The sequence below is a fragment of the Silurus meridionalis genome, chromosome 6, assembly GCF_014805685.1.
Source record: "Silurus meridionalis isolate SWU-2019-XX chromosome 6, ASM1480568v1, whole genome shotgun sequence".
NCBI classification, from domain to species: Eukaryota; Metazoa; Chordata; class Actinopteri; order Siluriformes; family Siluridae; genus Silurus; species Silurus meridionalis.
Window position 1 is genome coordinate 12,465,358 of NC_060889.1, and position 23,517 is coordinate 12,488,874.

Consider the following 23,517-nt stretch of genomic DNA (forward strand, 5'->3'; position numbering starts at 1 on the left):
CTCCGCCTCTGAACTCCTCCGAGGACGTTGCTCCACCTCTGAACTCCACCGAGAACGTTGCTCCGCCTCTGAACTCCGCCGAGGACATCTCTCAGCCTTTGATTTCCGCTAAGGGGGTCATACGGCCAGTAATCTCCGCTGTGGACGTCGCTCCGCCTCGGGACTCCGTCAAGGGCGTCACTCAGCTAATCTCTGCTAAGGACGTCGCTCCGCCTCTGATCTCCGCTGAGGGCGTCTCTCCACCTCCGATCTCCGCCCAGGGGGTCGTCCAGCCTGTAAGCTCCACCGAGGATGTCGCTCAGCCTATGAACCCCGCAGAGGGCGTCGCTCGGTCTCTGGACTCCACCGAAGGCATCATTCTGCGCCCAAACTCCACCGATGGCGTCGCTCGGCCTCCGATCCCCACTGAGGGCTTCGCTCCGTTCCAGGTCTCCCTGGTGTGCGTCGCACTGCTCCAGATCACCATGGTGGGTGTCACTCTGCTCCAGACCTCCGTGGGGGGCGTCACTCTGCTTCAGGACTCCGCAGAGGGCATCGATTTGCCTCGGGTCCTGCCTGGCTTTCCCTGGTTCCGCGGCGATCCTGACCGGGCCTCCTTCTACCCAGGACGGATGGCGAGGCCGGTTGGTTTGGGGCATCGGGTGCCCCTTTGGCGGCTGTCACGCTGCCTCTATCTCTGCCACCTACCGGCCTTGATCTCAAACACCTGGGACTAGTTAGCCACACACCTTTATAAACTCCTGTTCTAGAGTCTCTTGCTGTCCGTTATTGCACGTTATGCTGGTAGGACTCGAGACTCTCTCTCTTCGTGTGGACCGTGCCTCTTTCCAGGCGCATCACAGATATCACCTTCACGCTTCTTTCAGGGCGTACCACGGATATACCTACCCGTTTTGCGTTCATCTCACTCTTCTGTACGGCTCGCGGTTTTGACATTTAATAAAACCCACTCCATCTGCAATGGCTTCCGCCTCCATTTCTCCCAGCCTGACACCTATACAGCAATGGTCTCCAACTTTTTTTGCGCCACGGACCGGTTTAATGTAGGACAATAGTTTCACAGACCGGTTTAATGTCAGACAATATTTTCACAGACTTTAAGGTGTGGCGAATAAATACAACAAAATAAAATGATACGACCAGCATAAAAACTGGTATTTTCTAAATAAAATAATAAACGTGAATCCACTGTGTTATTTTTTGTTCATTTTGCTAACTTAGGGGTTTGAATTTAGTAGGTAGCGGATTGTAGGACATGTGACAGAGGCACATGACATGCATCAAGAGTGAGTCATAGACAGATGTGGCAGAGAGAATCTGGTAATTTTCCAAAATTAAACATCGTTCAGAATCAGATAATAAATAAATCTGAAACCATGTAAGTTATGTATTCTTTCTGTGCAGCCCGGTACCAATTGGCCCACGGACCGGTGCCGGTCCACGGCCCGGGGGTTGGGGACCACTGCTATACAGTACAATCCTTTTCATTTTAGGAATTGTAGAGACTATAACATTCATACACAGCTCCTCCCTGAAATGTTGCCACGATGAAAGCATCCAAAATGTTTTTAATTACTGTAGCTTTAAGAATTGTATTTATTGGAAATAAGAGGCCCAAACTTTACAATAACCCTGCAGACAATGAGCTCCATGTAGACATGTTACACCAGGATTGTTGTGAAAGGACTTACTTGGCCTGCACAGAACCTTGGCCTTAACACTTTGAACTCACTAATGCACATTTATCTAATTCATCTCAAATAAGTTAAGGAGGACGATTTTGAGGTAGCAACATGCTTTTAACCATATAACTGTAATTCAGACAGGAGCCCACTTAAGTTTTTAAAATAAAGGTAGTCACAGCCTCCAAATTGTTAAAAATTATCACTTTTATTTACTATTTGGCAAGTATTCATTCCTTTATTGCCTTTAACATTTGAAGCAGATTCAATTGTTGTAGTTATAACTTCAATGAGCCTACTGTACCTATATCCAAAGAAGTTTTCATTTGATTCATATCTAAATTGTAAAACAGCTTTCAATTTGTCATTCAATAAGTTATTGTTTTTTATAAAAAAAAAAAATATTTGTACACAATTTATTTTTTTCCACCATTTGTGCTCTATGCACATTTCTACAAAAAAAATAAAAAAGTATCATTCACACAAATGTAGCTTTGTATTGCGTTGTGTTATTTTGGCTGCTGTTTGAGACGTTGCTGAGGGGACGAGAAGGATGGATAGAGGAGTAAGTTCCATTTCTCATTTTGCTCTGGCATTGACGAAGCTCAGCTGCGTAGCCTTCAAAGCTCTCGTCCTGAGGAGCTGCTTCCACATCAGTGCTTCGCTCAAAAGATGGAGAATCTTTTCGCTCTACTGTTTCTTCCTTCTGGCCGCTCATCGCAGTCTTTGTGTCATCTACTGCAACTGAGAAAGAGAAATGTTCAAGGACGTATGTGCAACTTTATGAAGAACGCTAGAAGAAATGCAGTAATTGTTTAGGTTTCCGTAGATTTCAGTACCGTAAAACTCGTTTTACACATTTTTGTTTACCTTGCCCTAACGCAGCACACACTATTATACGACAATAGGCAGATCAAATATTTACTTATATAATCATCTTGGATTTGTGTACATTAACTGCTTCAATTCACAATCAATATAAAAGGAATAAGGGTTCCTTCTTTATTTCAAATACTAAAGATTAGGGATGTCAGGTGTAACAATTTACCAAAGGCTAAATTATTTTATATTCAAAAATTTATGATAGCATACTTTTAACTTTTAACTTTTTAACAAATTTTTCTCTGAATTTGCATTATAAATCCAATCCAAACCACAAGGAGGCACTGTAACTGTTCTGCTACATAATAGTCATTTTAAACAGGCTTTATTCAAATATTCATTTCGGTATTTGTAAGTACTTGCTACCTTTCCCTGTTTTATTCCTGATTACTCATCATTTGCTTTGTTCCTCCTGATTCTGCATATAGTCATGTGAAGATTAGAGAGCACATGCAGCTCACCTCACAAATCTCACAACTCTGACTACAGATCAGTTGATACCTGGGTTTTTACCACTTCCTTTTTTTTAGGTTTGGTTGTATTGTGATGTATCTTGAAAAGAAAAGTTCAAGTGAAATGTAAAAAGTCTTGATTCTTCTGAAATGCAACTCAATCACGAATCAAATGGAACAAATCATTAATTGGCAGAAAAAGATGGAAAAAGATCTGCATGGAAGGAAATGAATCACAAAGAGTGATAAGATCACAAGCAAGTCTAGTGTGATTTCACCGCTAGTGTTTATTAGACACACACAAAATCAACATGATCTACAGTAGTGGCAGAAGGACCTGCAATTGAACAATGCTGTACTTTAAAAAGTCCTCTCAGCTGATGTGTAAAAAGAATGTTTAGCCTCAGTTGTCTTCAACTACAAGAGGCTCTGTGAACAGTAGTTATATACAGTCAGCTGTATTATTTACCTCCTTCATGAAAATTATGTAAAAATTATTGTATAATTAAATATTGTATTCCCTCTGAATTTGTGTATTATTTGTTTGTTTTAAATCAACATTTACTTTAGTCACTCATATAAAAGTCAAGTGAAGTGAACATGGAACAGCTAGCTAGCAGATGTTAGCTAATGAAGCTTTACAGCAGTGCTCTTTACTGCTTTACTTTACTTTACAGCACTTTACTATGGGATTTTTATAAGAAAAGGAATGATCAATTTTGTCTTTGTAAAATCTAATTTGTATTAACTACAGATTGTAAGAAATTAGTGTCCATACTGTGTCAAAGTGCGGTATATGTGATAAAAGGAATTAGCTTACTTTGTGGATGTTCACAAAAAATAAAAGTGACTATGAAAAGACTAAAAGTACCATCTAAGTTTTTTTTTTTTTTTTTTTAATGAATAAAAATTAAACCATTTGGGAATTGCAGTGATACAAAACAAATAAAAGAATATGGCACATGCTGATATAGAAAAATTATAAATAAAATTTTTGGAGTGGTAGCATCAAATCATAAAACCATGCCAACTACTTTTGTTTGTGTTTTTCTTTTAGAAATTGGACAAACTAATGATTTCTTTTAATCATTCTTATAAAAATGTGTTAATTAGTAGCTTCTCTCAGATAGGTAAAAATTACATACTTGTAATATTCTGGGAGAATATTTCCTAAGAAAAGCTTCACCAAATATGGTGTCAACTGATTGAAATTTCGTGTTCTTCGTTATGCTAAAAATGGTATAATTTTGCAATTAATAATATTATAAAACTTCCAAAGATAATTTTTGAACTTGAAAATCTCACTAATTTATCAATAATATTGATTGTATGCAGCCATTTTTGCTTGTTCTCATGAAGGGTGCCAATAACTTTGTAGCTGACAATAAAGCCTTCACTGGTCAAATCTTCAGCTTTGTTCAATTGCAAGTTAGGAAGATGGATGGAAAGAGATATCGGCTGATGAATCATTAGGATGATTAGAAAAAGTAACATGAAAAAAACAAACAAAAAAAACACTTAGACTGACCACACTGAACATGTGAAATGTGTAGAAAGCTAGTAACCTTAGCATCTATGGCATGTCTTATCTTTGTAATACATTAGTCACAACATTGGTATTAACAGAGTAAAGCAAGTAAACACAAATCTACAATTCAGAAATAATATAAAAAAAACTTCTTCTTTTCGAACACGGATTTGTTCTGATAAGTCCTGTGGGTGATGATTTGTAGAAAAACCCAGAGCCGAGCTGAAAGGTGCTCTTCAACACCATAAAGTGCATCGAAAGCTGTCATATGTCAGTTCTATCTGAACCTATTAACATATTTACAATCTGAGGCATAATGTTTATTCATGTACAAACATTAGCCACCACAAACATACACTTACTATACACACTAGTGAACACACTGCTAGTCATCCAGGCGAAATACCTGAGCTGGGGTTTCTGTGGGCGGAAGGCAGCAGAGGTGCAGGGGTGACGTTGGCATCGTGAGGGGGTGAGGATGTTGGCACAGGGGGTAGTAGAGTAGAGTTGGGGCTGCTGATGTCTCCCTCACCCACCAAGGTGAGATCACACAGTCCTTCTCCATCATGCCCTGGGGGGCCATGTGGATGGAGGATGGGGGAGAGAGGTGAAGCAAATGGCTGGTCTCCAGTTTTGGAGTTGTGTCCATTAGAGGTGATGCATGTGGTCTGGTTGGAGTGTTTTTGGGAAGTGGGAGTGGAACAGGATGGAGGTGCGCTAGGCTCAGGCCTCAGACGCAAAAAGTCAGGGAGCACCAGGTCCTCTTTTCTCAGAAGGCCTCTCTGATCATCAGCACGGCTGCTCTGAGCACGACTCAGCAGCTCAAAGAACTCTGTGATTAAAAACAAGCAGAGAAGGAAAAAACAAGACAGGAGTTAATCAAGAGAACTCCACAGTGAAAGAAGTAGAACTAGGTGTAAGAAATCTGAAATGATGATACTTTTAAAGTGAGGATATACCAAAATATATCACAGAGATATCATAAAGACGTCTCACTTAAATGTTACAAGATCTTTAAAATAGTAGTAGAGCTCGGTTAGATAAGAAATATTGGTAATATCCTCTAATAGACAATAAAACCAACTTTTCATATTTCTGAGAAGTTGGTTTTATTGTCTATTAGAGGATATTACCAATATTTCTTATATAACCGATATAATAACCGATATAATTGATGGATTATAGTTTGAGGTTTATAGCATATAGTTTATAGAATGTCATAGGAAAATAATCTACCCAGTCAATGATTTTTCTTTCTTTAACATCAGGTTTTATTTCTTAGTGTTTCTTACATTTTATTGTTATAAACTGATACTAAAACAGGCTGAAAACCATGATATTGTTGTCACAGATTTTCGCATTTGCCGTTAAATATCAAACTGTTTCGTTTCCTGTTCCACAATCTGTTTTTCATGGTTTCTTTATCTTGTTACTGTCACTTTAATTATGTCATTGACATGCAGTGTAGAAATTATTTGCTAATCACCCGACCTGTGCCTGTGCTACATTTATGCTCTTGGATTACAATTTGGATTGGATTGTCTTGCTGTAAATAATTAATAAACTGTTACTTTTGCTCTCTTTGCATCTACACATGACAAATGTCTTATATGTTAATCATAACATGATTTTTTTCTAGTATGTATAAAAATTATACATCATGCTCTCATGAGTTCTTTTTTATCTGTTGTGTAGCAATAGTTCAAATCAAAATGTCATCTCATTAATAAAAAATTAATAAAAAAATTTAATGACTAGAAAGAAACAAACAAGGAGATTCCAATGTCACCTTCAGCATCGTCCAGATGCAACTTGTTGCCTTTCTTTTTTTGGGCTGTCCCAGTGCCTGGGGGTTTCTCCCCTCCATCCCTTTTCACAGGGTTCTCTAACGGTCTGTGATCGCCCTGATGATGCGACAACTACAGCAAAAAGATCAATATTACAATAATATTAAAAACACCAACATTATTAAGACAACAATGATATTAAACATATTAATTGTTATAAAACAGAAAGCTTCCAAAAACAGCATGATTTAGCAACAGCAGTATTTAGCATGACAATCTTTTGCCTTGAAAAAATAGATCAGAAGTTTCTAGTACACTTCATAAGATTTTTAATAAGAAAATTTGCCTGCATATTTTCTAAGCATCCTGGAGCATCAGCCACAGTTGTTCTGGAAACTTCCATTCGTTTTGGAAGTAATTACTGACATTCAGCATTATTTTTGTCTGAAATGCAGTCCATTGCATAATATGTTCCTTTTAGAGACAAAATGAATAATAAAAAAATTAGGGTGCCTAAAACAAACATGTTTGTCTACTAGTCTTTGTCAAAAAAAAAAAAAAATACCAAAGACATTGTATGTTTTAGTTTAACCGCAACGTCGATCTTTCTGTATCACCTTAATAAGGTAATGATTCGATGAGTCACGTGTGCTTTTGGATTTTGAGAAATCTTGTGCTTTGAGAAAATGTATGAATCGTAAAAACTTTCTTTCAGGACAATGACACACCATTTTTTTTGTTTTGTTTTTAGAAATTACTTGGAGTGGAACAGCAGTAATAAATGAGCTACATCAAAGCTTACACATGAACTTACTTAATGATGAACATTACAACTTTAGCGTTGCATTGCATTGCAGGACAACGTCTTGTATTATTTTAAATGACATACAATGTATTTGAATTCTATTCTAGGAACATTAGGCATGAGCTGGGAAGACGACAGCAAAAATAATGCAATAAAATGAGCTCACTCGCACACACACACACACACACACACACACACACACACACACACACACACACACACACATACACACAGATACACACACACACGTGTGTATGTAAATGTAGTATGTATATGACATGCTTTATAAATGATTTAAACAAAAATTACTATAACCTAGCAGAAGACCTGCTGTCTTACCGGTGTTGACTGCCCCCTACTGGCCAATGATGGTCCCTGTGCTTTTGAGGTAAGTGTCTTCGATTTGTCTGTTTTGAGACAAAAACAAAGTGAGGGTTATATAACTGCTTTTAGAGATGACCCTGACTAGACTGACACACTGCTTTATCAGTAAATGCAATATGATGGTAATTCAATTCTAGGAAGTCTCTTAGTAATGCACAAGGCTATAAGTGTGTGCAGAAGTGTGCATGTGACCTCTCTCCTATCACTGGAAGGACACACACTCCTGACACAATGACATACTCGAACAGCATTGTATCAGGACAGCATCAGAATGAATGTGTAACCATGCAAGCAGGTATGATTCTGTGCATACCATTGGAAGAACTCAGATCAGATCGCTCTAGGACAACTCGTAAGCCGTCAAGGTTCGATATGGGCAGTCCTAAATCAAGAGGCTCGGTCTCTCCAGCCTGAAAAACATAAGAGAAATATAAGTGCCACAACGTGTAACTATTGAGTCAAACATTCACATAGAGATTCTAAGCTTCAAGTAGTTCGCTTAAAAAAAAAACCTTCCATAACCTTCCCATAATGCAACACATCCAGTGATCTCAACATTCATGTCTGATCAGGGCAGATCTCTGATCAGTTCTGCCCTCTGTCTGACACCACTTTTTATACTTCATGTGGCGAAATTGATTCTAGACTGTACTTTTGAGATGTACTTTCAAGTACAGTTTGAAACCATAGAGCTCCACCCTTTGCTTTGCCACAGTTGTGGTGCCACAGATGCATGTTGCCATGGCAAAGTGACTTACTATTCTAGCCACCAGGTCGTTAAGGCGCAGGCCGTACTTGGCAACCACAGGCCGCAGCACCTCGGCTACGGGTTTGGTTGGCTTGGCTTTCAGGCCCACGGATCTGTTAATAGGCACCAGGTCCAATCTAAAAATAGAAGACAAAGGGAAAATATTTATAGAATACATTCAGTGTGGACATGAACGTGTTGCTGCTTCTTATGCATTATGCACTTTAGATAAACAGGGGGGAAACATATTTTAGGAAAGTGACTGTCTGGCTCTTTTTGGAAAGCAGGGTTACAGCCAGCTGTAAAAACTGAGCTGTTTTTACATAATGTATCAATGTGGAAATAGTAAAAGACTTTACTGAACACCCGTGTATTCGTTTACATTTACATGTAAAGTGGCTCACATGCTTGTTTTCTTAATGAGAGACAAATTCTCATGATTGTACTAATAAGTCGGGGTCTGCGAATACTAGAAAGATATATTATCTGATGTTAAAGGGGAGTTAATACATTAGAATAAAGTACAGCTCAAGATTGTCCCTCCATGTTTCTCTTTCCAATTTTAACTTGTCAATTCCCACCCACTAGTTAACTTTCTCTTATGACAGACCAGCCAGGGAGCATAGGACAAACATGTGCTTCCTCCAAGACATGTGATAACAACCTCTGCATCTTTTAAAACCTTTTTCATGCAATGTTCACAGGGCAGTGTATCACAGTCTACATATTCCATGATTGGCAAGTATAGCTGTGATTAAGAAAACAGGGGGCAGGAGACAATGTAGGCCATATCTCCCCCTTAGAGAGCAGGGCTAATGTTGCTCTCTAGACTCATGACAGCCAACTTGATTGGAAGAACACTTTTACTTTTTTCAGTTTTTCTTTTGTGCTCATTAATGTACATACTTCTTCTGTGTAGGGTTTGAAAGACTGTTACTGACTCCAAAAGAATTTACCTGAACAGAGTACGTTTCTCCATTCGTAAGTCTCTTGAACTGATAGTCATGCTGTCTTGGTCCAAAACCAGAGGCTGTAAAAAAAAAAGGAAAAATTAGAGAAAAAGAAAAGCATGACAATGCAGGGATAATAACACGTAACAACTAAACACTAGTATTGCAAGCGTAGTTGTGGAAAACACAAAATAGTACAAAGACCTTCAATTCAAATACCTTCTCTCCCCCGACAAGGAAGAGATCGACAGCGGCCATGTTGATGCTTTGTTTCTGGCAAAGCTCCAGCAATACTTGTCTGATGGTAGCACCCTGCTTCAGACACACACAGCAGCTTGAGCCATCGGGAAGAGCTACAGTGCATGACCTGCTCGCTCCTAATTTGTCCCTCTCCCATGTGGAACTTCTCTGATTAAACACACACACAATCTCATCAGCAAAGGTTAAGTAAGGTTAAACTGAAGCCACGTGGTCTACATACAAAACTGTGTGGTTAAAATAATAGTATAAAAGAAGGAGACATGATAACAGGCAGATAAGAACTTATTTTAAGTAAATGTTTAATAAATTGAATTAGTAAATTCATTGTGTGTGATGCATTATGGGAATCTAATAGGTAAGCATTGTGAGAAACGGGGCCAAGTTTGAGATTCTTTTAATGTCATTCATATGAAGTGACCCTTCGATATTGACATTTAAAAAAGTTAATACGTTCTGAGAATCCTTTATAAACCTGTGCAACATATTTATAAAAAATCTGAACATTTTGTTGTTTTCTCACTGTTCAAGTTTACCTCATTTCTCAAAGTGGAGTTGGGTGTGTTGAAGTCCTGACTGGCACCAGAAGACAACGACCCCTGAGATTCCCTCCGCAGATTACTGTCTACACAAACACAGAAGAGCCAAATGCTAATACAAATGTTTGAACTACTAAGTCCAGCAAATTCAATCAGCACAACACAGCAAATGTTGAGACCATGCTGTGTGTACAACATGATGAAAAGCACAACTAAACATTAATCCTGGTCACAGAAAGATCAGGAATATTGTTTAGTGATCAAGAAGATTGTCTTATGATTACTTACTATAATTAAAATCTGTGATTTCTCTTTTCTTTGGACCTTTGCCAAAACTCCTGTTTCTATACCAGGAGAAAATACCATTTCTCTTGTCAGGGTCATCTCTTAGGTCATCGCTCGACCTGCCTGTCCTAGGCTTCCGGGTGTCCTGTAATAGATATTATCAAACCGGGGAAAATATTTACAATAACACAAAATTGAAATTAAAGTTAATTTACGCTTCAGTGTGTAGAAGTTTTAAATCTAGAATATGATGCTCCAGCACAAATCATTTTGGTGTGTTTCTTTAATTAATGCATTTAGAAATTGGTGAGAAAAATCACCAAGATCTGCTCACAATTACAGTTTATATCTTTTTTCACTTTTATACTTAAAACATTTTAATAAAGCGAAAGAGATGATCATATCAGTTAATTTTATTTTTATAGTCACAAATACTTTAAAGCATCTATTGTACCCATTGTACCCTATTAAAAGGTATGCTAGTGCACCTATGCTGCTGGTCATTCAGCCATCTTTTTTTAGAATGCACAAAATGCAGCGTGGGAGCTCTGGAATCTAAATGAATGTCTACAGTCATCATTGTGGAGAAAATCACTGCATAGTGGAGAATGTTCTTTCACATGCAGCTCACCATAGCATTCCCAAAATGTTTTACCACCAAAAATAAGTACAATTATTCTGTACACAATACCTATTCCATGCCGTGGATTAAATAAGAACTAATAGGCAACATCAATCCCACAAAAAGAATCACAGTACCTTTTTTGGTGTGGAGAAAGTGGCATGATCGGAGATAAAGCTGTGTTTAGAGGGGGCGGGGCTACATGGCACATGGTAAGGGTCAGGGAGAGGTCGACCTTCCACTTCAGCCAGCATGCACTCCTGATACAGTGAGGACTTCAGAAACCGTGCGTAACTGTCAAACTTCATCAGGTTAAAAATCTACAGAGACAGAGAGAAAGAAAACAGAGGGTGGGAATTTGTGAAGAAATACATTTTTCGGTCTGCTGAATAAATGTTTAAGCTCTGTATTAGAATGTGTGCACACAAATATATATATACATATACATATACACACACACACACACACACACACACACACACACACACACATACATACAGTGGGGCAAAAAAGTATTTAGTCAGCCACCAATTGTGCAAGTTCTCCCACTTAAAAATATGAGAGAGGCCTGTAATTCTTCACTTCAACTATAAGAGACAAAATGAGAAATAAAAATCCAGGAAATCACATTGTCTGATTTTTAAAGAATTTATTTGCAAATTTTGGTGGAAAATAAGTATTTAGTCAATAACAAAAGTTCATCATAATACTTTGTTATATACCATTTGTTGGCAATGACAGATAAAATGTTTTCTGTAAGTCTCCACAAGGTTTTTACACACTGTTGCTGGTAGTCTGGCCCATTCCTCCATGCAAATCTCCTCTAGCGCAGTGATGTTTTGTGGCTGTCGCTGGGCAACACGGATTTTCAACTCCCTCCAAAGATGTTCTATGGGGTTGAGATCTGAAGACTGGCTAGGCCACTCCAGGACCTTGCAATGCTTTTTACGAAACCACTCCTTTGTTGCCCGGGCGGTGTGTTTGGGATCATTGTCATGCTAAAAGACCCAGCCACGTTTTTTTCTTCAATGCCCTTGCTGATGGAAGGAGGTTTTTACTCAAAATCTCACGATACATGGCCCCATTCATTCTTTCCTTTACACAGATCAGTCGTCCTGGTCCCTTTGCAGAAAAACAGCCCCAAAGCATGATGTTTCCACCCCCATGCTTCACAGTAGGTATGGTATTCTTTGGATGCAGCTCAGCATTCTTTCTCCTCCAAACACGACAAGTTGAGTTTTTACCAAAAAGTTCTATTTTGGTTTTATTTGACCATATGACATTCTCCCAATCCTCTTCTGGATCATCCAAATGCTCTCTAGCAAACTTCAGACGGGCCCGGACATGTACTGGCTTAAGCAGGGGGACACGTCTGTAACTGCAGGATTTGAGCCCCTGGCGGCGTAGTGTGTTACTGATCCATTTTTCTATCTATTTAATCAAATTAATTTGTAGCAATATAATTACTCAATTGAATCAATATAATAAAAAGGTTATTGCATTAACTTGATTTATTCTATTTTATTTAACCGTACCAAAAATGTACTTCTGATTTCTGCTTCTTTCTTAAAAATATACTGTGCTCTCATTCACCATGTAATGGTGGCCAACAGCAGCAAAACTCTTGCCACTGCAAAGCATGTCCAAAAGTTTAATTTCGTTGTCATCCTCTTTCGTACATCACAAAAGTGAGTACACCCCCTTACATCAAGCATATTAGTGTATCATTTCAAGGGATGATACTATAGAAAAGGCATCGCAAGGGCTGATCAAAGAAATTAAGTCCTCGTGCTGTGCATCACTTGCAAAGGCTGGCTTTAAAGAACAGATGCACGAGTGCTGGCAGTATTTCTTATGTATTTTTTGTAGAAGTGCAAGGTCTGCTTGTCAGTGCTCAGACCATACACAAGACCGCGTTTAGACCACTGCAACAAGTCGGTTTGCATGGCCGTCTTCCCAGAAGGAAGACTCTTCTGAAGCTGGCTCAGCCTGCAAACGGTTTGCTGACTTGTCCAAAAGCATGAATTACTGAATCATGTCCTGTGTTCTGATGAGACTAAGACAAACTTGTTTGCCTCAGATGATGTCCAGCATGTCTGGCAACGCCCTGGTGAGGAGAACCAAGAAAATTGTGTCTTGCCTACAGTCAAGCGTGGTGGCATCATGGTCTGGGGCTGCATGAGTGCTGCTGGTACTGGGAAGCTGGGGATCATTGAGGGAAACATTGATTCCAACATGTACTGTGATATTCTGAGCAGAAGATGATGCACTCCCTTCAGAAACTGAGCTGAAGGGCAGTTTTCCAACACAATAACAATCCCAAACACACCACCAAGATGACAACTGCCTTCCCGAGGAAGCTGAAAGTGAAGGTGATTGAGGGCTCTGTCTCCAGACCTGAGCCCTATTAACCTGTGGAGCATCCTCAAGTGAAAGGTGGAGAAGCGGCATGTGTCTAACATCGAGCAGCTCCGTGATGTCTCAAAATGGAGCCCAACAACAACCTGTGCAGCTCTAGTGAATTCCATGCCCAGGAGGATTAAAGCAATGCTAGATAACAATAGTGCTCACCTGTAGCTGTGGCTGCTTGAACATATCAGTCCTTGGTGCCGTGAGGACATCATCTGCAAGTTGCGCCTGGCTGTCAATGTTCACTGGGGTAGTAGCCTTACTGGAGAGGAAACTATTGTAGATCTCTCTGGCCTTCTGGGAAAGCTGAATCAATAAATTGGATATCAAAATAAAAACAAAGAAGTTATGGAGAAACATTTGTTTTTTGTTTAAACAACAAAATGTAGCATTTTCTTATTTTGTGAAGTTTTATGGAGGGTCACCAAAATGACAATATCCCAAACACACTATCTCTTTATGTTTCCGTTGGTGTGCTCTGATTTTTTTTCCTGTTGTTAGAATAAAGATAATCATCAAGATAAAGGTGTATGCATTGGCCTTGTCGGATAATGTTGGGGCCAAGCTGATATGATCTGTTGAGCTCCACACTGGTCATGTTAACACTTGTATGTTAGAAAATCTCTGTACCACAAACACTTAAGGTCCTTCTAAAAAAAATCTGCTCATTTGTGACTAAAATGAGCACTGATACACTGTATAGTTGTATGTAAAATGTTGGGTGCCTCTGGCCAAATTACATATTCTGAAAAATGACAACCTCTGCAGCAAAAACAAATCTTCAAATGTCAATCAAATTACTTTTTATATTGTTATATGACTAAAAATAATAGAATAACTGAAGAATGTGCAAAAGTCTGGAAAGTTTATAAGTCAGTACTGAGAGTCACTCCGTTTGTCTGATATCAGAGCTTGCACAAAGTGGAATTGGAAGTGTTTTGGATCACTGTGTTGTTGTAGAAGCGAATTTCATTTCAGCTTCATTTTCTGAATCTGGCTGTGTGGCATTTGTCAGCTTTTTAGACGGAGTCCAGCCTTGTTGAGTATTAAAAGAGTCTGACTATTTATTATACTCTGGAATTGTTATTTCTTTTGATAATTCTTGACCTGCTTAACAAATGAGTCACTTGAGACCTAATAAATGAATAAAGTTCTGAAACATTGCAATTGGAATGGTATCCAAATTTCCTTCAGCAAATACTGCAACTATAAATTCATACTTTTTTAGTATATATATTGTGTTTATCTTGTTTCCTTTCAAAAATACATAAAATACGTGATTTGGTTTAAGGGTTGCTAAACTTTAGCATAAAATATTTTAGCTTGAAAATATGAATCCTCTTTCTTCATTCTGCACTCAATACACTTTGAAAAGGTCACATGTGACACCAAGACCTGCTCTAACAAGATCACCCACTTCACTGGAAATAAACTTCTTTAAGTGGAAAATCCTGTCATGCCTTGCAGTTTTTTTAATAAGGAAAGTAAGTGGTCTGAAATGTGCTGTCATTCCTTAATGACTGACATGTAACTAACCTGTTTTTTGTCATGTTCAGGAACCTGGCTGAAGAATTCACAGGCCTGCCAGAATAAAATGTTTTCTTCGCTAAACTCCTTTTTCAGAAACTCCTGCAGCAGGAAAGAAAGACGAATGAAAGAAACAACCAGACAACTGCATTTCCTCAACACACAGTGTCATCATGTGTAATGAGAACGTAAGAGACAGAAGACAGGTTATCTGATGTTGGCTAGATTATATGTGGTGCTACTTACAGAGAAGTATCGCACACCAACAGGGTCCTGGAGCAAACGCTCAAAGGAGACAGCCCATGCTGCTACACGGCGTTCTGAGAGAGTGTGATGGTTGGTGACACTGGGCAGGCTGTTGTTACTTTCCAAACTGTTAATGCTTCCAAAGCCATGCCGCTCCATACCACCTCGCTCTACATGCAGCAGATAGAAACAATCAGAGGCCAAGTCCATAGACAAAGAATACAAAAAAAATGCTTGAGTAAATGTGTTAGAAAGAAATGAACAGAAATTTAGAAACAAAGTCACTAAGTTCATCTAGCTCATAATCTCATATATTATGTGTATATAATTTTTTTTTTCAAATATAATTACAACAGAATATGTCTAACATTACCAATACGAGTGTTTATGAATGTACCTAATTACACAAACCTGCCCACATGTTTTATTCACAAACGCTTGGGATGGGTATCATTTGAATCTTTTTTTCTTCTTCTTCTTCTAGTAAATAATAGTGAGAAGCCCAGGCAAAGCTTTTCTGAAATAGCTTCTGACACTAAACCATACGGCTGAGTTCTAAGCATCTTGCTTTAACTTCTTTACATAAGGAACTTCAATAAACATGTACAAGGTGTCTGTTAAAAATAGAGTATGGTGTAAACACCTCTACAAACATTGCAAACTTTACAAGCCAAATATTAGCATAACTAACATGGGAGTGACTTACGCTAGATATATGAAAGAAAGCAAATTTCAAAAGTCTTTACGCAAAGCCCAATGTTAACAAATCTGTGACCACGCATACCTATTACACACTCTTAAATGTCGGCTTCTTGTAAGACTTGTATGATAGGTCAGCATCACTAAATTAATACACAATCATATAAAGAAATACACTCACCACCATCTGATGCCGCTGTCTGAAAGAAAAGAAAGAAAGACATGAATGAGAAACAGTCATCGTAGCTATCGGAGGAAGGAGGAGAAAAATATTCCGGGTGAGAAGAAGATAGAGAGGAGAGACTGGAAAGTTTGGCACTGGAGGGACTTCCTTCTGATATCTCAGCAACCTCTCTCATCCTGACTGAATGTGTGTGTGTGTGTGTGTGTGTGTGTTTGTGTGTGAAGCTGTATTTTACGAAGACATAGACCCTGTAGTTCTGGATGGGTGGCTATACACACAGCTGTTCACACCTCTGGTCTGGGTACCACCCACACATACATACACATGCAGCACCAAATGACCTGAACCAGGCCAGGCAAACAAACACACACACACACACACACACACACACACACACACACACACACACATACATACATAACCAACGATTTAAACATAAGGATATTCTTAAGTTCGACTTAACTTCAAAGCAATAAAATGTCTCTTTTTAATACGGCTTTATTAGTAAGTGTTTTTTGTTCATATCAAGGTTACAGAATCAGGAGTGAGGTAAATATTTATGTCTAAAATATGTAGTAAATGATCTAAATAAGGCTTTATGACCTCGTAATAAACCCTCTCATTGTGCCTTTTTCAAAGCTGCATCATAGCAAATAGGTGTGTGTGTGTGTGTGTGTGTGTGTGTGTGTGTTTGTTTATGGGTGTTACCACACAAATGGGAGACACAGCACACACACTGTTTATTCAGTGGGAGGAAGTGAAGTGGTAAAGCACGGCTTAAAATCTTCAAAGACAGAGGGCATAAATGTAGCGCACACTAACGGCTAGAAGACATTCAGAAACCCGATCGACATGTCCAGCAAGCTTAGCAACCTGCCTATACTTCACTACACATGCATTTATTTTGTTCTGTGTAGGGGTATGTGTGCCTGTTGTGTTTTGAACTAACTGTTTTTAAGGAAACACACATTTTCACAAGTCCTATAACTAAAGTCCGCAGTCCTGAGATTTTCGTTTCCACTGTTTCTTAGCATGTCAACATCAGCTCATCACCAGTCTGAAGTCTACATTCCAGCCCCAGCTGGGTGCCTTTTGCAAAGCTGAGATCACCGAGAACATTAGGTACACTTAAGATAGCGCAGGGTTTTTCATATGGTAATGAATGATTTAACTGGAGAACTGGCATCACGTCTTAGCCATTCAGGTGACAAAATGCATACCTGGCCTAATGGTTTTGCATTCCGTTTCTCTAGTCTTCAGGAAAGTTTAATAAGGATCAACACCAACAGTAGCACTTTATATTATTATTTATATAGGCTAATATGGATGTCAACTTTAAAGAAAAAGACTTGTGTGATGGCTCAAAATAAGAAACAACTAAGAATTACCAGAACAGAAACTACAGAAAATCTCATAAGAGTCACAAGTGAAACATCTCTAAAGTGTAAAAAGAAATATTTAAAAATAAAAAAGTGCTGTTTGTGCCTAGAACCGCCTGAATCAAAAATTGCTTGTTAGAGAATATTTTTTCATATCTAAAAACTAGGAACACTGGTAATAGCAAGAATATGAGACATGTACAATGGCTTACAACCTGAATAGAATAGCCATTTCATTGCAGGGCACCATGCACAGACACACAGACACACAGACACACACAGACACACACACACACACATGCACACACACATGCACACACACACACACACACACACACACACACACACACACACACACACACACACACACACACACACACAGTCACATCCTCATTTACACCTAGCAGCAATGTAGCATAGCTGAGGTCCCTAACATCACGGAGAAAACATACATATCTTCACAGACAGTAACCCAACCTTAAGGACCCTGGAGCCATTAGGTGACACTATGTATTGCACCATGGCGTCACCTGTTAGTGATAATAAAGATTCCAAACACACTGACCTTATGCGTCTTAATGCATGTAATATGGACTTGAAACTTTCCATTTAAATGTGTATTTTCCAGAGCTGTGAAGACTGAAAAACCTTTTTCATTTGCTCTGTGATCGCATTCTTTCATGAGATTCACAAAAAATTAAATTTTACCCCCAACACGACACCAGACCGCAAAAAAAAAACCCTACAAAATTATCCAGAAATAAATTGATCAAAATGTTTGCATGATTATTGTTTAATTAGTGCTGATACTGAGAATTACGTTGGTAGCATTAACCACAAATAGAAACACAACATAAAGTTTACAACAGAACTCTTGTTTGATTTATGTACACAATAGATATTTTAATTCTTTCCATTGCCCTTCCTATTATCTAGATGGAAGCAAAACTGACTCAAGGGAGATGTCTGTGGACTTGGATGTACTGTTGAATCATTTTTGGCAGGTTTTTTTTTATGGTTGTAAATTGCACTTGATGCTGGCCTGCTTTAAACTATATCTGTACTGATCCAGCAAAGAAACTTTTCTCTCTCCCTAGTTGATGGTGCAGAAGTAGCATAACATACTGTATATTTACAGAATAATTTGCTGAAAGACTGAAGCCTAAAAATGGCCTTAATGCAATTAAGAATATAATTGTTTTCATGATAAAATGATTAATCTTATGACTATCAATATCACTTATAATTCTTAATACTAGATTGCATGCAGATAAAATTATTTCACTGATTTCAAAATTGTCGGTGATTCTGGGAGTTACTTTGTTATATGGTGTAGACAAGTCTGCAGAGCAAATCTGATCAAGAAAAGAAAAGACATATTCTGTCTGGAGCTCTCGTTATTAACAATAATTCAAAAAGAAATTCTGTAACTGGAGACATAAAGAAATGTACGGCATCTTGTACGAATTTCTTTTTTCAATGAAGCTTGGTCCAAAAATGCTTTTGAGCAAATCCTACAGGCAGACAGCCTCCAAAACTCACAAGGTTTCATGAGGCGACAGCAAAAGCATGCAGAATCTCGAAGATGCAGGCTCACCATTTCCCTTTTACTACTCAAAACATGTCCATACAAAGTTACAAAGCAACAAACTAAGTCATCTGGAGGTTTGGACCATACAGCCAGGTATATTTAATCAAGATTCATGTGACAAGTATGTGGAAACTGTTATCTAAAATCTTCAGCTTAAGTACAGGGAGATAAAGCAAGCAACTTTTATTTATTTATTTATTTTTCAAAAGCTTGCATTTGCTAGCTAAGTTTGCTAGTAAAATGACTGGTTTAGTGCTTGCCAAGCCACTGTAGTTCTATACGGAACCATACTCAGCTCTAAAGTGGCCTCTTTTGCGGTTCAGTTGGAGGGAGGGAGCGAGGCAGGAGGCTTGTAATGGGAAACAGAGGTAAGGAAAAGAGGCAGCATGCTGGAGGAAAACAGTAAGCTTGGATATGGCTATCACTTGCAGAAGAAGTAGCAGGGTAACTGGTGCCACCACCCAGGAATCCTTAAATGGAAGAATCTCATGGAAACAAGTCATTTTAGACCACAGACATTGCAGCCACTAATGATGCACGTTTCAGTCTTTGCAGGTTAAATATATCCTAAAGTACCACTAGGAAGTATGTTATTATACAGGAAAAAGGTTTAAGCAGGAGCAGAAGACCGTTACCACACTCAATTGCAGGATTTAAAAGTGACCCTGTATACAGTTTGAAATGTATGAGCAGATGTGTTTCAGAAAAGGAATAACCAACAACTCTGACTCAGTCAGGAAAAGCAGAAAAAAACAAAACAAGAAAACAAAGACAAATATGGTGTGTATCTGGTTTTGGATCGTTATTATTTTCAGACTTAAAAGAAGCATAATTTGAATTGGTCTACTGAGAACTGCCACAACAAAACCTTGCAGAATGATTCTGTTGATCCTCCTGTCCCAGAAACCCCACATGAAAGCGTGTCTATTCCTTTGTACCCAATTCAGCCCCAAAGCTATTTTTATCTTTCCCTCCACGTATGAATGTCACATTTGCACCTTTAATTTTTACTAACTTAATTTTCACTGCTTCCCATGTGGAGCCTTAAGCAATTCCGTTCCTCTTTGGTGATATCCACACACACCTGTCAGAACCATTTCCTTTTCCAGTCACTGCTCACACCTTTGGCAACACTCTGCAAACAGATTGCACCACACCTAGGCCATATGTGTGGGATTACCAGCACTGGCTATACAAATTTCCCCTTTGTTCAATTAAATGTGAATATGTTGGGGAAAAAATTAACTGAACTAAATTCTGTAGTTTTAGCCAAGGCATTCAATGCAATCAAACTGTGTCAAATGCATTACCAAAGTATAAACCTTTCTTACACTTCGGTAATAAGACCCAGCAGTAATCATTTTGACAGTTGTCATCAACAAAGAAGGGAAAAAAAAGCCATACAAAACGAAGAACACTATTTGTGCTGTCCAAACTTAAAACGACATTAGAGGAGACAAGCACCAGATCTAAACAAAAATTTCTTGGCATGTCTTAGCATGTTTAAGCAGGATGGATCGCAGGGAGCTATAGCCACAAGAAAATAGTGCATAAGGTAAAAAGACTTCCAAGAGCCCAGCAGTAGAAGCAGAGTGAAGTCGAAAAATCCTGTTGAGCCGAAGCAAAGCTCCCCAACACAGCTGCGCCATGTGGGAAAGAAGGAGTGAAAGGTCTAATGAGCAAAACAGCTGATCTAACAAACTCAAGTCAGGGATTAAAGAGTGTAATACTGAAGCTATCTTACCACTACGTAGCGACGGAAGGAGAAAAATCGCCTTCTCAAACGAGACTTGGATTCAGACATGATTTGTTAACATTTGTCAGCAGAGAGATTGTGTATACACATGTGCTTGTGTGAGCACACCTTAAAAATCCTTGCCCATCCTGCCACAGACATGATGAGCCTTGTCCAAACAAGTGTACTCAGCCCTCAAATATATGACATCACCATAGATCACAGAAAAAAATTCTCTGTAGTCGTAGCTACACTAAGACATTTTCAGGGTTTTTAGATCGTATCACACTGAGCAAGAGAAATGCCAAACTACATTCTGCTCAGACAGCCTGCTCTTACATGGAGGTGTGTGTAATTGTGCATGATGCAGGATAAATTTAGTTTCTTTGTATTTATGTTACTGTGGTTCCCTTTGGGTGGGCCATTCCCAGGCTGATCCAGGAGAGAAAGATTACATTAGTGTGTTTTCTCTGCTTTAGACAAAACCCAAACTTAGACCCAGCTGTATTTGTAGATTTGGTGGTGGGAAATTTGTTTTCTCTCGTTGCTATAGTAGCATGTCCTCGCTACATTAGGACAACTTTGAATATAATGCATGTATAGATATTTGTGTACGTGCAATCATGGATGTCTATGGGTTTTTTTTTGCTGTTGATTCTCCACAACAGTTCTAAATGCATGTGTGTATGTTTTGTATACGGTAAACTGGGCCGTGAATTTACATTGATGGTTTCCTCTCATTTTCTGAGTGGTTCCAGCTGGGCGGGGGGGTGGGGTGCAGCTGAATTCACCTATTCCACAAACCAAAAGGACTCCACATACTCAAACTCCTCTGTGATATACTCAAGTTTGCGTGTGCTACTGTATGTGTTTCGATGTTTGTGTCTGGTGTGAGACTTGAGATTCAGTAAACCTTGAACATTTGGCGAGTCAAAGAAGCAGCAAGTGGTTGTTAAGAAACAACAGTCAGTCATTTTCAAGGGAGCGAAACTAATCTGTCCTTCTTATCTCTGCAACAAACTGCCTAAAAACAACATCAGAGACCTCAGAGGAGACTTCCTCTGGACTTGCTGGAGAGGGAAGGGAGAAAATGATAAGAGCAAGAAATGACAGAGAGTTGCTCCTGATACAGTGGTAAGAGTACAGCTAATCATACAACCTTGGCATCTTTTACAAGTTTTCTACATATACACAGAAGATAAATAAAGTGTAGAAGAAAATAACATTATTAGACTTATGATCCGACATTATTCTCTGAAGCTTTATGCACACTGTGAGGTGGAGTAAGAAAATATCATTCAGTGCTATTTCATCAAAATGGCTTCAACAAGGCAAATATTATCTGTGAATTATAAATGGATTAATGCATTGTTTATCTGTAAACCTTTACTTTGTTCTTCTTCTTTTCCCAACAGTCTGCCATAAAGATAGTATTTAGGTGACGTAAACCTTCCAAAGCATCCATCATCCCATAATTGCTGGAAGAGTTTAAACTATGGTTAAAATAAAATCTGTAAAAAAAAAAAAAAGAAAGAAAAGAAAAAAAAAAAAGAAAAAGGTCCATCCCGGTACTCTAACCACTTTCCAAAACAAAGTTACGCCTATGTGAATGGGAGGAGGGGCCGCTGACCTCAGCAGATACAATTACCTTCGAGTTTAGGTCACAAAACTTTAAGCAAATAACCTGGAGGTAAATAATGTGCTGAATCATAAAACAGAGCATGTAAGCAAAAATGACGTAGATCACCCGAACAAACAACAAAAAAAACTCCAGGTAAAAGAGACTAGAAACACTAAAAACTTCTAAAGAAATCCAGGACTGCAGGCATAACTGGGCCTGTCATGTCACAACACATTACTAGAAAAGACCCATTCATTCTGTAGAACTGACACCAAGTTTTGAATAGAACATTGTAAAAACCGAGTTACGTAATCAGGTGAGGCTGGATAATATGACTTTATACTATATAAGATCTATAGATTTTTTTTATATAAATTTGCTCTTATATACTTATATGTATATGTACTGTATATAAGAGCAAATCTATGTATGACTAAATATATATATGACTAAAATGACTTTGTTGCTAAAGTAACCTTAAAATTATATTACATTATATTACTAAAGATGTTTTTTCAAATCTGTCCCAAAATCCCCCATCCTGAAGTTACCAAGGACAGATACAATTATTAATCATACTTTGAGTACAGCGCTACTGAATTCTCAAATCTGAAAAAGATCTTCTATTACTGCAGTTAAAAGCTCCAGCTGTAATTGAAACATCTGGTTTATATTAATGCACTCACTTTTAATACTATTCACTATTAATACTTCAGCATTGTTATATAACAAATAAAATGCCTTATCATTAAAACTGTGAAGCTTTCTGTTTGAAAATGTGTTTAAGATTTATGGAAAGAGTTTCAAATATCTATGCACTATATATGCACAATATTATCAGAAGATCTGGCAAATGTATATGTATTAAAATATAGCACATGACCCTGAAATGGATTACTATACTATAACAGCATATCTTGTAGTAAAGTTTTTTAAAGTTTAAAAGCATTTTTCAGTCTTTATGTATTTATGTAAGGCATGTGTAAAGGTGTATAAGTCAAACAGAATTAAAACAATGCACTGGATTCACAAAAGTTTCACAAATGTACATTTTCTCTGTAACCATGTGCACATGTTGATGAATGACGAGCCAGCATTACCAGGTATGTGCATGGCACGGATGATTTGCATTTGATAACACTCAAGAAACATCATAAAATGTAATATGAGAAAAACTGGTGAACATAAATTACTTTTCTCAGGG

General features: G+C 38.3%; 1 protein-coding gene across 4 annotated transcripts in view; it reads right to left on the reverse strand.

Moving 5' to 3' along the window:
- Positions 1-1,871: 1,871 nt before the first annotated feature.
- Positions 1,872-23,517, reverse strand: part of rgs12a (regulator of G protein signaling 12a) — a 31,961-nt gene continuing 10,315 nt past the window's right edge. For 2 of the 4 annotated variants that reach the window (XM_046851877.1, XM_046851880.1), the window contains 15 exons: positions 15,985-16,003; positions 15,105-15,274; positions 14,868-14,960; positions 13,494-13,637; positions 11,060-11,242; positions 10,304-10,445; positions 10,013-10,101; positions 9,423-9,626; positions 9,225-9,298; positions 8,279-8,405; positions 7,834-7,930; positions 7,476-7,543; positions 6,334-6,463; positions 4,951-5,376; positions 1,872-2,426 (listed from right to left, as the gene is read on the reverse strand). In XM_046851877.1, the coding sequence (XP_046707833.1) occupies positions 2,161-2,426; positions 4,951-5,376; positions 6,334-6,463; positions 7,476-7,543; positions 7,834-7,930; positions 8,279-8,405; positions 9,225-9,298; positions 9,423-9,626; positions 10,013-10,101; positions 10,304-10,445; positions 11,060-11,242; positions 13,494-13,637; positions 14,868-14,960; positions 15,105-15,274; positions 15,985-16,003 (2,232 nt within the window). In that variant the 3' untranslated portion in view covers positions 1,872-2,160. Of the gene's footprint in view, positions 2,427-4,950; positions 5,377-6,333; positions 6,464-7,475; positions 7,544-7,833; positions 7,931-8,278; positions 8,406-9,224; positions 9,299-9,422; positions 9,627-10,012; positions 10,102-10,303; positions 10,446-11,059; positions 11,243-13,493; positions 13,638-14,867; positions 14,961-15,104; positions 15,275-15,984; positions 16,004-20,701; positions 20,815-23,517 lie in introns of those variants that run through there. The other 2 variants (XM_046851879.1, XM_046851878.1) reach the window with 2 other exon arrangements.